This window comes from Lytechinus pictus, chromosome 17 (genome assembly GCF_037042905.1).
Source record: "Lytechinus pictus isolate F3 Inbred chromosome 17, Lp3.0, whole genome shotgun sequence".
Lineage (NCBI taxonomy): Eukaryota > Metazoa > Echinodermata > Echinoidea > Temnopleuroida > Toxopneustidae > Lytechinus > Lytechinus pictus.
This window is the reverse complement of record NC_087261.1, coordinates 30,215,688-30,229,494: the sequence shown is the minus strand read 5'-3', so window position 1 is coordinate 30,229,494 and position 13,807 is coordinate 30,215,688. Positions and strand designations below refer to the sequence as shown.

At 37.5% G+C, this 13,807-nt stretch overlaps 1 protein-coding gene across 1 annotated transcript; it reads left to right on the top strand.

Moving 5' to 3' along the window:
* The first annotated feature begins 3,183 nt into the window (after positions 1 to 3,183).
* LOC129279889 (uncharacterized) lies at positions 3,184 to 7,513 on the top strand. Its single transcript, XM_054915954.2, has 2 exons — positions 3,184 to 3,365; positions 4,435 to 7,513. The coding sequence occupies exon 2, from the start codon at positions 4,466 to 4,468 to the stop codon at positions 6,701 to 6,703; it is 2,238 nt and encodes a 745-aa protein (XP_054771929.2). The 5' UTR covers positions 3,184 to 3,365; positions 4,435 to 4,465; the 3' UTR covers positions 6,704 to 7,513.
* The last annotated feature ends 6,294 nt before the right edge of the window (positions 7,514 to 13,807 follow it).

Here is a 13,807-nt window from a genome sequence, read left to right as displayed (position 1 = left end):
AAGAGGTAGTGAAAAGGAATTACACTGTAAAAAATAATTATACAACGCTGTTTACTATATGAACCTGACAGTAATTGTTTAAACAGTTTAAACAAGTGTTTAAGTCTTAAGCAACAAAGTTCAATTTTCAATATCTAATCTTCAAAAAATTAAACATGATTGTTTAAACGGTTAAACAAATACTGTAAGGTTCACATAGTAAACAGCGTTGTATAAAATCTTAAACAGCGTTTTTACTGTGTAGAAAAGAAAGGGAAATATAGTACGCAGATCAATGTTCTGAGACGAATATCACATGACATTTAAGCAACAAACATATTAATAACATAGTGAGAAACGAATGAATTTCTTCTAATTATGGAGGGGGACTATATATCCGCTTATTCAAAGGGCAAGTCTACCCAACAGAACGTGGATTTTAATGAAAAATCCAAACATCTAACTAGTACTGTGCAAAACTGTCTTCAACATCATGAACATTGCACTATACATGAGATACTCATGACATTGCACATTATTATGGATGCCTTTAATTTTCACAAAACAGGTATGCGCATACTGATTGCCATGCAAATTAAGAACCCATGAAAATACAGACTCACTATTCATTTTGTATTTTATTACATGTCATTTATTTATTTATTATAATAATCATATGAAAAAAGTTTCGATTCCTGTTTGAATATGTCGAATTGACATTGTTGCGGCATATTGTTTTTTTTAGATGCTTCCTCAATTTAGCTGCAAAAAATGAAATATTCTGCACTCTAAAACACAAAACGTATGGCCAAGGAGTGACAGGCTCACCGCATTTTCAATCCTCATGAAAAATTGTGTCACTCCTCGGCACTTTAAAAGGGTCATTTATCCCTTTCAATTATGTCCATTTTTAGAGTGTATATACAAACGAAATACAGAGTGTGTGTAATGTATAGATTCAATTACTTTACTGCTTCCCTGTTCCCCCTCCCCCTGGATGGAAATGAGATGACTTAACCCCTTCTCCCAGGGGATCTGAACTCACATCCCATCCGGTTTGGGAGTCTTAGGGGTAACTATTATTATCTCATGATACATCCATTATTCATACAGACAAAATACGAAAAAAAAATCTTACACAAATTTACCTATGCTATGATCATGATGTTGATTCATTTAGTTATGTATATAATCTACACACTTAAAATGTTGGGCAACGTATACTGTCCACTGTGTTGGGTAATGTATGTTGGTAAAAAATCATATACATGTATATTCTGGGCAATTTTGATCCAATTGAGCAAATTTATTAACCAAATATAAGTTTTTATTACCCAATTTGGGCAGATTTTAACGAACAATTTAGTGGATAGTATGTTGCCCAGGGTTGGTTAAAAGCACTTTTTACCCAACTATTTTAAGAGTGTAAAACAAGCTATATCGCTGAAGTCTACACGATTTAATTGGGAACTGATTGGGAAACAGTCGAGTGCAGCAAATATACAATTTCCATCACTGTGAAATGTTTCTTCAAAAGTTTCGTGTATAGAATAATGATATTTTAGTGGGTATTATAATGATAAATCATGATTATCCAGCTCTATATCTAAATATGATGGATAGAAGCAATTTTAAATCAGCCATTCTCTGTGTTGCATGCTCTCTCCGAAATTTAACCCAATGCCTACTTCAAACTGGGAGGTCCATGTTTACAAAGCTGCTCCGGAATCACAGAATTCAGTAGTTAACAGGGTAAATGGGTTAAGAAAACGTTAAATTGGATATAGAATGATAAATAATCTTGTTATGATGGGGCATAATGTGACGAATAACAATCCAATATGAAAATAAAATATGACGGATTAGAAATACATTCATATATTATGAAAATTATAGCAAACATAATAAGAAATATAAACAGGAAATTGTAATTAAGAAACGATCTTTACTTCGATATTCTAATATATTTTCTCTTCATTTTGTCTGGCGTACTCAGAGTCAGGTCTGGAAGTCCTAAAAAAAACTATAAGTGCAACATATTAAAAAGAAAAATAGATATAAAGATATAATTTCAAACATATTATGACTTGTGAATTCGTACTTACAATCGATAAGTTGAAGCGGAATTCAGTATATAGCGACAGTTATATCATCGACTTCTGCTCTTGGCAAATTCCGAAAATAAATCTCAACTACAAGTTGGAGGGCATCGCTAATAAGATACACATCAGGAGGAGCAATAAGAGAGCGCCTAGCTAATCGATGCATTGGTTATAAACGATTGCTCGATAGAAGTGATCGCTTCGTATGGCTGTCGTCTGTAAAGTCTCCGGGTGAGTTGTATGCGCAGAGCATATCGATGTGTCATGATCTTGTTGCGCAGTTGTAGAAAGTTGATTTGAGAAGGAAACAGTGAGGAATAATGAGAGGAAAGTAAATCCAGCGGGAGGGGAGGGAGGGATGAGTGGTGAGGGGTTTGATAAAGAGAAAGAGGGGGATATATTTTAGAGGGAGATGGGGGCAGGGGGGATAGAAAGGAAGAGAGAAGGCTGGGGTATAGAGGGGGAGGGAGAGAGGATCATCGAGGCCCGGAGGAAGACAAAGATGGAGAGAGAGAGAGAGAGAGGGGGGGTGAGAGGGGGGGGGGGGAGGAAGGGGAGGGATTCGAACTCGTACTAAAAGTAACCAGGATCTTCCGATACCCTTCCCCACTTTGGCGTAAGCCCTTCCTGGAAAACCTCGGCACGTAGACCTACCCCCCCCCCCCAAAAAAAAAAAAATCATCAAGAAGAAAAGTTAATTAACATTGACATTTGTATTTTTTTAATGCGAGTACTGCAGTATTTCTGCAGTAATCGTCAACAATTACTACAGTTTGGGTATAAATATTTTACATTGGCATTACTTTCATGATATCTATTTTTTCCTCCCTCCCCCTTGTAGTTCCATCACATCCTTCTTCCCAGTAGGCTTGATAGGCACGTGCAGGTAGGGAAACTAGTGCCTGCGAATTTCCCGTGAATTTTGCGATCATCTTGTATATTTTGCGCGATCTTCTCCAGGGATTGCAGTCTGCAAACGAGAAACGGGAAATCCCCTCTGAGTCATGGTCACTGGGATCCCACTACACTGCGCATGCGTACTCCACTTACGACTTTGGGGGATTCCCCAGTCGACAATCTCGTTTCGCGATTCATCTCCCATCATGTACCGTATCATCGTGCATGCCCCCTGTTCTCATGATTTTGTGGACGTCGACTTCAATCTTGTACAGCTATTCAATCTATTTGGAGGAGGATGTATGAGAGTAGATAATACAGGCAAAGACAGATAGTCCGAATACCACGATAAATGCAAGGGATCACGGATCAATCACAGTTTATTTGGTAAGAATTTTAAAAATCTCCTCATGCATGCGCACTCGCAGGCGCCCATACATGTAGTAATTACACTCATCGATTCTTAATGGACAGAGTAAACACATTACGTATTGCGAGGCCTCGTTATCAATATCGGGATCTTTGGTATTTATTCATCTGCATCTATTTATTTTACAATGTCAAGCTAGAGCATCGTGTGCGCCAGCCCCCTAACTGCTGCAGCTATTTGCAAGTAGTACACACTTTTTCTCAGGAGCGTAATGGCCCAAGACAAGTCAAGTTTGAAACCATGGAAGATTTATTAATTGTTTAATGAAGTTTTCTAATTATATGGTGATGAGGAAGGAATGATGAGTATTACTTTTACATAGTTGTAGATTTATGAGTAAGAGTAAAGGAGAAAGGGAAAAAAGGGGAGAGGTTCGAGAAAGGAGAAGAAATTAATTCAATTCAAATTCAAATTAATTTATTTCACTTCCATCAAACAAAAACAAATTGTATACCATATATAACCATAAATATTTGTATCCGTTGCAAAAAAATTAATAATACATATGTAAAAAAAAAAACACTTAGACAATTTGGGCAACACATTGTAGGTTTGAAATATGTATACTATTTTTCAATAGAAATTAAATTAAGATGGAAATGGAGGGACCCACTAAAAAGCAATGCTTGTACCATAGAGCTATAGCTCCATGCTTGTACAATGTGGGCTCCTCAAAAAATAGATAACACAACAAATAACAAAATAACAAAGTACAAATACAGATATATGTAATCAAATGAGAAAAAAAAATTGATAGTGGAATGGATAGTGGAAACAAAGGGAAGAGAGAGAGAAGAAACACACATTCTAGCAAGAATAATGGCGGATGTCAATGATGTTCTAATAAATTCATTAGCGAAGCTACATCCGCACAAGTGACTTCACGCGTTATAGCAGACAGTCCTCTATCTGCCACCAAAATGTTGTTCTTGTGATTTCAAATCTCACCCCCTTACGAATTCCTTGACCCTTGCACTAATCAATCTTTAAATTTTGTTTGTTCACTTCTTCATCTTGCCAATGCAGAGTCTCTGTCAGCTCAGCCGCCCAGAGTATTATGATGTCATCTCTGACGTCAGACGAGTTGGATATCCTAAGATGGTTCAAGGATGAGCTCCAATGTCAAATATGTAACAACCTTCTCTCCAACCCGAAGTCTCTGAACTGCTTCCATCTCTTTTGTCTTGAGTGCATCGAGAAGAAGGTTTCAGATCTTGAACTAAGTCGTGATGACCCCAGTCAGAAACTGAGTCTATGTTGCCCATCTTGCAACACTGTTACTCTAGTTGATGGTTCTGAGAGTTTGTCCAAACTAACTACCAAATCATCCGTTACACGTTTACTGGAGAGTTTACACAGCCTAGGTCTGATCAACCAATACAGTCTGAATGAAAGGTTGTCAGGGTCTGAAGATAATTTTGGACAGTTCTCGATGACAGCATCTTCAGGTATCACTTCGATTGATTCAATTGATCTTCCAAGCTTTGTCACTTCTGTTGGTAGCCAGTCGTCGATATATTCAAGGGGGAAATCATTTGATAATTTGTTAGCGTCATCACTTTCTGATCATGGAGACCCACTAATATCAGCTGCTACTTCTTGTGATTCGATAAGATCTCTGAGGTCATCTGGGTTTCAGTGTAAATCTCCAGTCGTGCCAAATCAAATCCAGATACGACAAACAAGCCATGATTCAGATAATGCGAGTTTAGCAATCAGCAGTGAAGGAAATACAGTTACTACCAAGTCTTCTGCAGCAGAAGATGTGACATCTGGTGGAAAATCCTCTGGACGTGTATTGTCGGATAGTGATTCTAAGACTGAACCCATGAACATGAACATCAAGGTGGAGAGACGTTGTTCAGTGCATTCTGCTTTACTTTTAACCGTTTACTGCTTGACATGCAAGATGGCCATCTGTCAAAGGTGTAAAGAGGAAGGGCATCATGAGCATGAGACTGATGACCTCCAAGCTCAAGCAGATCTTCTAAGGTGTAAGCTATTCACAATGATTCGAGCTGCAACCGAAGGATTGAGAACAGTGGGTAAAGCACAAAAGACATTAGGGTCCCAACGCATATTTGACATTAATTCATTAGCTAACCAACTGAACTTAATGGAAGATCAGATAAAGGCCAATGCTCAGGCTATGATCGCGCAAATCGAGAAGGATACTGATCTGCTTTTAGATCAGGTAACACGACTCCGAAGGGCCTCCAACATTGATGTGCTTAAGAATCTTGAAAAGGAGATGAGAACCGGAAGACACATCGCAAAAGTTGTCAAACACCAAGGGGATGATGTCGATGTCGTGAACACATCAAGAGCTATCTGTAAGAAGATAAAGAAGGCAAGTGCTATATGTGCAAGCGGAGGGGCTATTGATAGGATAGGAGATCTGTCAGTTAGGTTTTCTAGTAACAAGAGTACAGAACTTGTGGTTGGACGACTCCAGGAGAACACTGAGTGGAAATTGTTCCGTCAACTTCTTATCCCACTTGACAAACGAGGTTGCATGCAGGGTATGGTATCCCTACGGGATGGACGGTTGGCAGTAGGGTATGAAACGGGTGGTATTGATATCTTCACCACAATGGGAAAGCAAGATGGGCCACTTTCCAGAATCCTTGAAGAAGTGAAGTTGGTAGACCTGGCACCGACGTTGGACGGCACGATCATCGTGTACCCCATGTTTGGTGAGATCACGGAAGTGACACCTGATGGAAAGGAACGACTGGCTAAGTTTGCTGCTCCTTCATCCGTGGAGCATGTATCCATGTCAGCAAGTATTGATGGACGGATATTCTTAGGGTACGCTGAACATGGTGAAATCCATCAGTTCCAACAGAGTGGAGGAAACCCTCTGAAGAGTATCTCGATGGACGACTGTCGACCTCAGCAGATTGACGTCACCACATCTGGAAAGGTCGTGATGAAAGACAAGACCGGTGTCAAGGTTCTAGACCTAACCACAAATGCTACGACTGAAATCTTCAAGGCTGGCAGAGGACAGTTTGCCTATTCCACCTGTGATGTCAACGAGCATGTTTACGTTGCAAATGTTTCGGCTTTAGGGCATGAGAGTAAGGCATCTATTGATAAATACACCCTCGATGGAACATTTCTTGAAACAGTCTCAAGAGATTGTAGAATGGCTAGGAATAAATCAGGTGCTCATTGGTTAAGACTTACATCGCTATCGCCTTTTAAACTTGCTGTTTGCGACGGCTCTTTTATATCTATCTACCAGCGGCAACCAAGCATATTTGAACTGGCAAATGATCTAGGACTCTGACATCAATACCATGCATACGGCAGCATACTTCTCGAAAGTATTTTGTTTGGTATGCATTTTCTTAAATGATATCAAGTATTCAAGTATATGTTTGATGAGGAGACATGTAGGGCCTACACGGATTGGATTTCATAACAAGGAATTTCTAATATCTTTGTAACTTAACAACGACATGCAAGTTCATGCATTGTTAAATGAAGAACGACTTTGATGTATACCAATTAATTTAGGGCATAAAAGCTGATATAAACTATATATAAACACAATTAATTTTCATTGACATAAGAATAATGTACATGAATTCCAAAACTATTTTGATAAAAAGAAACATAGGCCTATACATTATACAAGCAGGAATTGTGACATGATAGACAGCATCAGTTAAATGCATGTTTGGTTACAAGACATTTAGGTTCCATCATAGTTCGGTTTGCCGTAACCATGGGTTATATTCCACATCGAGTGCAAGTACAAAATGGTGAGAATAACAAGTTTCAGATGATTCAATTTTCTAACCATCTAAAGCTTAGGTAAATGCAAATGGTAGATGATAAGAAATAATTGATTATCAGCCAATACACCAAGCTTACCATGCTTACTAACTGTTGAGACGATTGAATATGTATTTTACTTTATATTAAATACTTCAAGGAGAGACGCATTATGATACAGGAGTTGAATCTGAATAACCCTAACCTTTGGGCTAACTCTCTCATGATGACATGTATGTTTGTGAATTATGATATTTAATATACTTATCCTTTTTTTTATTAACTATTTTGTTTTATAAAATAAATTATCTAGACCCGTATTCTGAAGTCAGATTTAACTTAGTCTAACTCTCACAGAAGAGGTTTACGGTACACCATGTGTAAAGTCCTGGAGGGACTGAGATAAGAAAAATGGAGAGAAATAGAGGTGAATTGGAAAGGCGAGAAAGTGGAGGTTTGAAAGAAGAGTATTCTTTTCGAAATGAGTGTAGTCCTTTAACATGTTTAAGGGACTGTAAAACATAAGAAGTGAAAAGCTGTTTTGGGAAGGAACATCATTTTTTAACCCGCGCTTCGTGCTCGCATTAATTGTTTAGATAGATTCCCATCCTCTTCATGTTTACCAAAAGTGCTCACAATGTTCAATTTTGGGTTGGAATATCTTTTTTGTTTAGCTCGCGCTACGCGCTCACATCAATTGTTTAGATAGACACCCATCCTGTTCATGATTACCAAAAGCGCCGCTAACGCCTATATGGGCATAGAATGAGTGAGCAGCGAGGGACAATTATAATTGGGGCACTCCAGGGGCAGATCAAAGAGTGACTAGAGAGAGATCGAAACTTGATGACAAGAAAAAAGAAATGGGGCAGGGCCGGGATGACTTGACTTATAAAGGGCCTTAATAAACGAATAAACTCTTCACTCACCAGTGGACTAACAAAGCGTATGCCCTTAATTGATCAACTTGTTCAGTGTTGTCAGGTTCAAAATGACGAATTCGACAGCCAAAATAGTTTTGAAGAAAGTGATCGTACCCTCTATGTGGTGCAAATACCGATTATTCATATAACTTATCCAGTGCTTATATCCCATCACAGCAGTGGCAAACTCAATGCGAGTGTGAATCATTTTCAATAAGCCATTAATAAGACGGAATATTCTTTTTTTGTAATCATATACATGATTCGTATCTAAATAAGCAATGAATGCCAGCGCGAAGCGCAAGCTGAAAATTATTGATATATTAGAAAATTAGGCCTAATCCCACGATGCGTATCTAACTGAGCAATTAATGCAAGCACGAGGAGAGAGCTTAAAAAATTGATATACTTGAAAGATTACACCTGAAATGAACAATTTTGAGGACTATTTGTAGGAATTTGTAGAAAAGGGTCCATATCTCATCGGCGTAATGCGAGCGCGAAGCGCGAGCTAATTTTTTTTTCATATCCTCACCTAAAAAGGGACATTTTAATCATTATTTGTAAAAATTAATGGAGAGGATTTGTATCTTTCGTATCAAATTAGCGCGTGATGAAAAGCTTGTCAATTAAACCAGAAAAACAATGTGGATTTCAAAACTGTAAGAATAACGTATCAAAGTGCGAACCCACAGCTGTAGATGAAAATTTACGATATTGCACTAAGGAATTTTTTCACAAGGACTGTTTGTTGGAATTCTTGAAGAGAATAAGAATATCACTAATCAAAGGTTGGCACGAATATTTATCCCTTAGGAACTGGGAGCATTTTTTTTACAGGGGGTGCTGATGTAAATTTGACAAGCAAAAGAAAAAGAAAAAAGGGTTTCACTACAAAATGCACGACGTACAGTTTGCTTCCATTTATCCCCTTGGCAAACCTAACAGAATTCTAGGGGGTGCTAGCTGCCTATGGAGATTAAAGGAGAATGAAACTCTTGGAGCAAGTTAGCTTTTGTGAAAGCAGAAAAATAAAAGAATCAGATCAACAAAAATTTGAGTAAAATAGGACTAGCAATAGAATAGTTATGAGCATTTGAATGTCGAGATCACTAATGCTCTGGAGATCCTCCTATTGGCAATTCGACCAAGATCTATGATGTCACAGATGAACAACTCTCCCCTTTTGGACACTGAAAATATACCCCAAAACATCTCTTTTTGCTCATTCTAATCATATGACAAACGATTCATCAATGATATAATGTTGTGAAACCTCTGTACTTGTCCTCTCATAAAGAGAACACATCACCTTGTGATAGACTCTATATAAAAGTGAGAATATAAGTGAAATAAGTACTAAAGTAATGAGGGAGTTGTACGTGTGTGACATCACAGATCTTGGTCGCATTGCCAATGGGAGGATCTACATGGCATTATTGATCTCAATATTCAAATGCTCATAACTTTCTTATTATTCATTCAATCTTCCTCAAACTTTCAACAATATGTTTATTTGATTTTTCTCTTTGATATGGATTCAGCTGGTTTCAAGGGTTTCATTCTCCTTTAACACACGCAACATCCCCGCTTCCCATGCCCATAATCATCCCGGTAAATTGCCAATTCGTCTACTGCCATCCCGTCCACTCACCAAATGCATGGTCTACCTTCATTTTGTCTAATGCCACTTCGTCCATCAACATTTCGTCTACCACCCATTTCGTCCTGTCACCATTTCGTCCAATAGTCATTTCGTCTAAACATCAGTTCGTCTATAACCATTTCGTCTACAAACATTTCGTATACCACCCATTTAGTATAATTCCATTTGGGCTAATGGCAACTCGTCCATTAATCAGTTCGTCCAATGTTTATTGCACTGTTTGTCTGGTTTTCATTCCCCTTTCCTTTTGAGGCCTTTATCAATTTCAAGCTCTAAGCTTAAGATGGAGGTCTCCCACATTTCAAAATGTATTATGTCAATATATGTATATTTATATTTTTTTCTGCTATTTGTTTTAATAAAAAAAAAAAAATTATCAGGTATAAATATATTTCAATTAGATTGTTAGAATGTATACGTATGGGCACTAGTATTCAACCCGGCATAATTCAAAGATTTTGATAAATTCCCCCAAATATTTAGAAATAGGGAATTTATTTTAATTTCATACCTTTGTTATTTCCAGGGTAATCTGTTGTTGGTATTTTCTTTATCAATCTGTCGACTGTATGCGCGGAGGATCGAATTATGCGGCGATGACCTTTTGCACTGAATTGCACTAGTATTCAACCTAGTGATGATAGATAGCGAATCTCAAAATGGTTTAGATCTATGTAAGTCTCTGGCTTTGACTAATCCCTGTTTGGTCTCATCTCAAATGGTCTAGTCCATAGTCGGATGGGACAAGAGCAGATTGAGAGACAGGGCCATCTTTCATCGCTAGGTTGAATACTAGTGCAAAAAACCATCGCCGTATAATTCGATCACCCGCGCACGCAGTTGAAGGGTTGAAGAAAAAAATAACGCAAAAAGAATAACCAGCATTTGCTATTGGAAATAAGACAGGTCCGAAATTAAGGTAAATTCCATATTTCTATATATTTGAGGAAACTCTCCAAACGGGTTGAATACTAGTGCCCTTACGGCATATGTTATTCATTATATATGTCATTTGCTTATTGATATGTTATGCTAAGAAAAAATGATTACTCTTGTATATACTTTTATTATTGGAATGTGGAAATAAATAAATAAAATAAAATCAAATGTTCAGTAATAATAGTAATAAATAAGAATGGTACTATAATAACTATAACAGCTATATATTGGCGGCACAAAAATGAAAAAATGAGAGAAAAGTGGGAAAGGAAGGGAAAAAAAGGACAAGGTAAAATAAGAGGAGGAAGACAAGTGAATGCAACGTGAGGGGAAGACCTGGAAAATATACATTTTTCCAGTATCATAAATTTTACGTGAGATCGTGCTTCGCGCTGGCATTGCCTGTTCGATGAGATACTGTACATCTTCATTATAATGGATTATAATGGGTGCAGTTTTAAAGTCAATTGTACTCGGACACCAATCTTTTATTCTTAATGGTTTTAAAAGGGATTTTAAAGAAGTGCTCAGTATAAACATGGTAAAATGTCCCGTTTTAAGGTTGTCTGAGTATGAAAAAAGATCAGCTCGCGCTCGCATTGTTTTATTTTGTGGAGTACCTATATCCTATTCATGTATACTTTGTTCAGGTCTGAAACAATTATATAAAAGATTAACCAAACAACAGGTGTAAATTAATAACAAATCACAAGAGCAACAGGAGTCGAGTCGGCAATATACACACGCACCGAACACGTATAGAGGGCTATTTATGATTGTATAGACTAAATTAATATTGGACGAAATGATGATTGACCAAGATGGCAATTGGACCTACGTGACTAGACCGAATGGCAATTAGACCAAATTGTCAGACGAAATGGGTTTATACTAAGTGGTCATTAACATAGACCATTTGCCTTGAGACCACTTGGCTAGTGGACTAAATGGTAATTATAGACGTAATGAAAATGGACAAAGTGGCTATTGGGCCAATAATATTGGGGATAAAGCAATCAGACCAAATGGCTATTAGACCAAAGTGATAATAGACGAAATGGAAATCCGGCTATTGGACAAAATGGTAATTGGACGATGTGGATAGTACGTAGACCAACTGATGGTAGACGAAATGACATATCAGACCATGCGGTGAGTGGACAAAATGGCAGTATAGACGAAATGGCAATGAACCGAACGTAGGACGGGATCACCTTCAGTGGCTTTTCTGCGCCTTTAATTTTTTTCTTTACCTAAGTTTTTACTTATTTTATTTATTTATTATTATTATTATTAATTTTTTTTTTTTTTGGGGGGGCTTTCCTTTCTTTATTTATTTTTAATTTTTGCTTTCCTTTTTTTATTTGCGTCCCTAATTTCCCTTTTTTTGCGCCCCCAATGAAAGTGGAACCGGGGTACGTGCCCCCTCCCCCTAGATACCCTGCATCCTGATGGCCAAGTGTGTATTTTGATTGTCACCATTGGCGTACCGTGGGTCACGGCATTGGGGGGGGGGAACCAGCAAAAATTTTGAGTCACTTAAAGAGCGCGCGAAGTGCGCTCAGTTGCCAGGTATACTGACATAAAAGAGACATTTTCAGGACAGTGTCATTAAACGGATATGTATCTCACTGATCACATAATGCGAGCGCGAAGCGCGAGCTGAATTTTTTTGAAATTCAGACCTAAAAAGGACATTATAAGCAAATTCTTGTAATCATAATACATACCTGTCTCGCTAAACAAACCATGCGAGCGCGAAGCGCGAGCTGAAATTTTTTTATATATTGACCCCAAACAGGGACATTTTAAGGACTTTATTTTAGGATTCCATTAAGAGTATACATATCTCACCATAGTCATCTATTGTGAGTGCCAATCTCTTGCTGATTTTGTTAGAATAATATACATCTAAACACATGAAGCACTTTTTGTAATCATTGTAATCATGGTTAACATACGCATCTCACTAATCAAATATTGCGAGCGCGAAGCGCGAGCTGAAAATTTAGGAAATTCAGACCTGAAGAGGGACATTTCAAGGCTTGTTTGTAGGAATTCACGAAGATCATACGTATTTCACTAACAAAAATATGTGAGCGCGAAGCGCAAGCTTAAATTTTTGCATATCATTGACCCCAAACAGGGATATAAGGACTATTTTTTTAAGGAATCCATTAAGAGTACATATCTCACCATAGTCATCTAATGCGAGTGCCAAACGCATGCTGATCTTGTTAGAATTACATGTAAATGACACATGAAGCACTTTTTGTAGTCATTATCATATACGCATCTCACTAACCAAATGATGCGAGCGCGAAGCGCAAGCTGAAATTTTTTGATATTCAGATCAGAAAAAGGGACATTTTAACGACTGATTTTTGGAATTCATGAAGAACAGACATATCTCACCAATCCACGAATGCGAACGTAAGCACGGACAGGAAATGGTTTACATTAAGACCTTAAAATGGGGCAATCACTTTAAGTAGTCATGAAATAGAAGCATATGTCACTACATAAACAATAATAATTCGAAGTGCGAGGAAATATATTTGGTGTATATTGACTTGAAAACGGGAGGTTTTAGTACAACAGGATTATATATCTTGTTAAACATACAATGCGAGCACCAGGAACAATGAAGACATAGGCCCTGCGCAAATTATGTTTCATAAAGTTATAATTTTTTTAAATGTAATATAACATAACATAATTATATAACATAATATAACATTATAATTAACAATAATTTCTTCTTTCCCCACTACGTTTCTTTCCCTTTCTCCCTCTTTTTCTCCTTTTCCCCGTTTTTTTTTGGGGGGCCAGCCGATTGGGGGGGGGGGGGGGGCACGTGCCCCCCATGCCCCCCCGTAGTTACGCCACTGATTGTCACCTATATGTTGATCGTACAAGAACAAAATTATCGAAGTTAACAAATTACGATGTTAATTAAGGTGATTATTTATTTTTTGTGAACAGTGTTTTACATTTTGCAATATACCATATTACCATGGATTTCTACATCCATGATATTACAATGATTTTGATAAAATACATGCATGTATAAATATTATGTAAA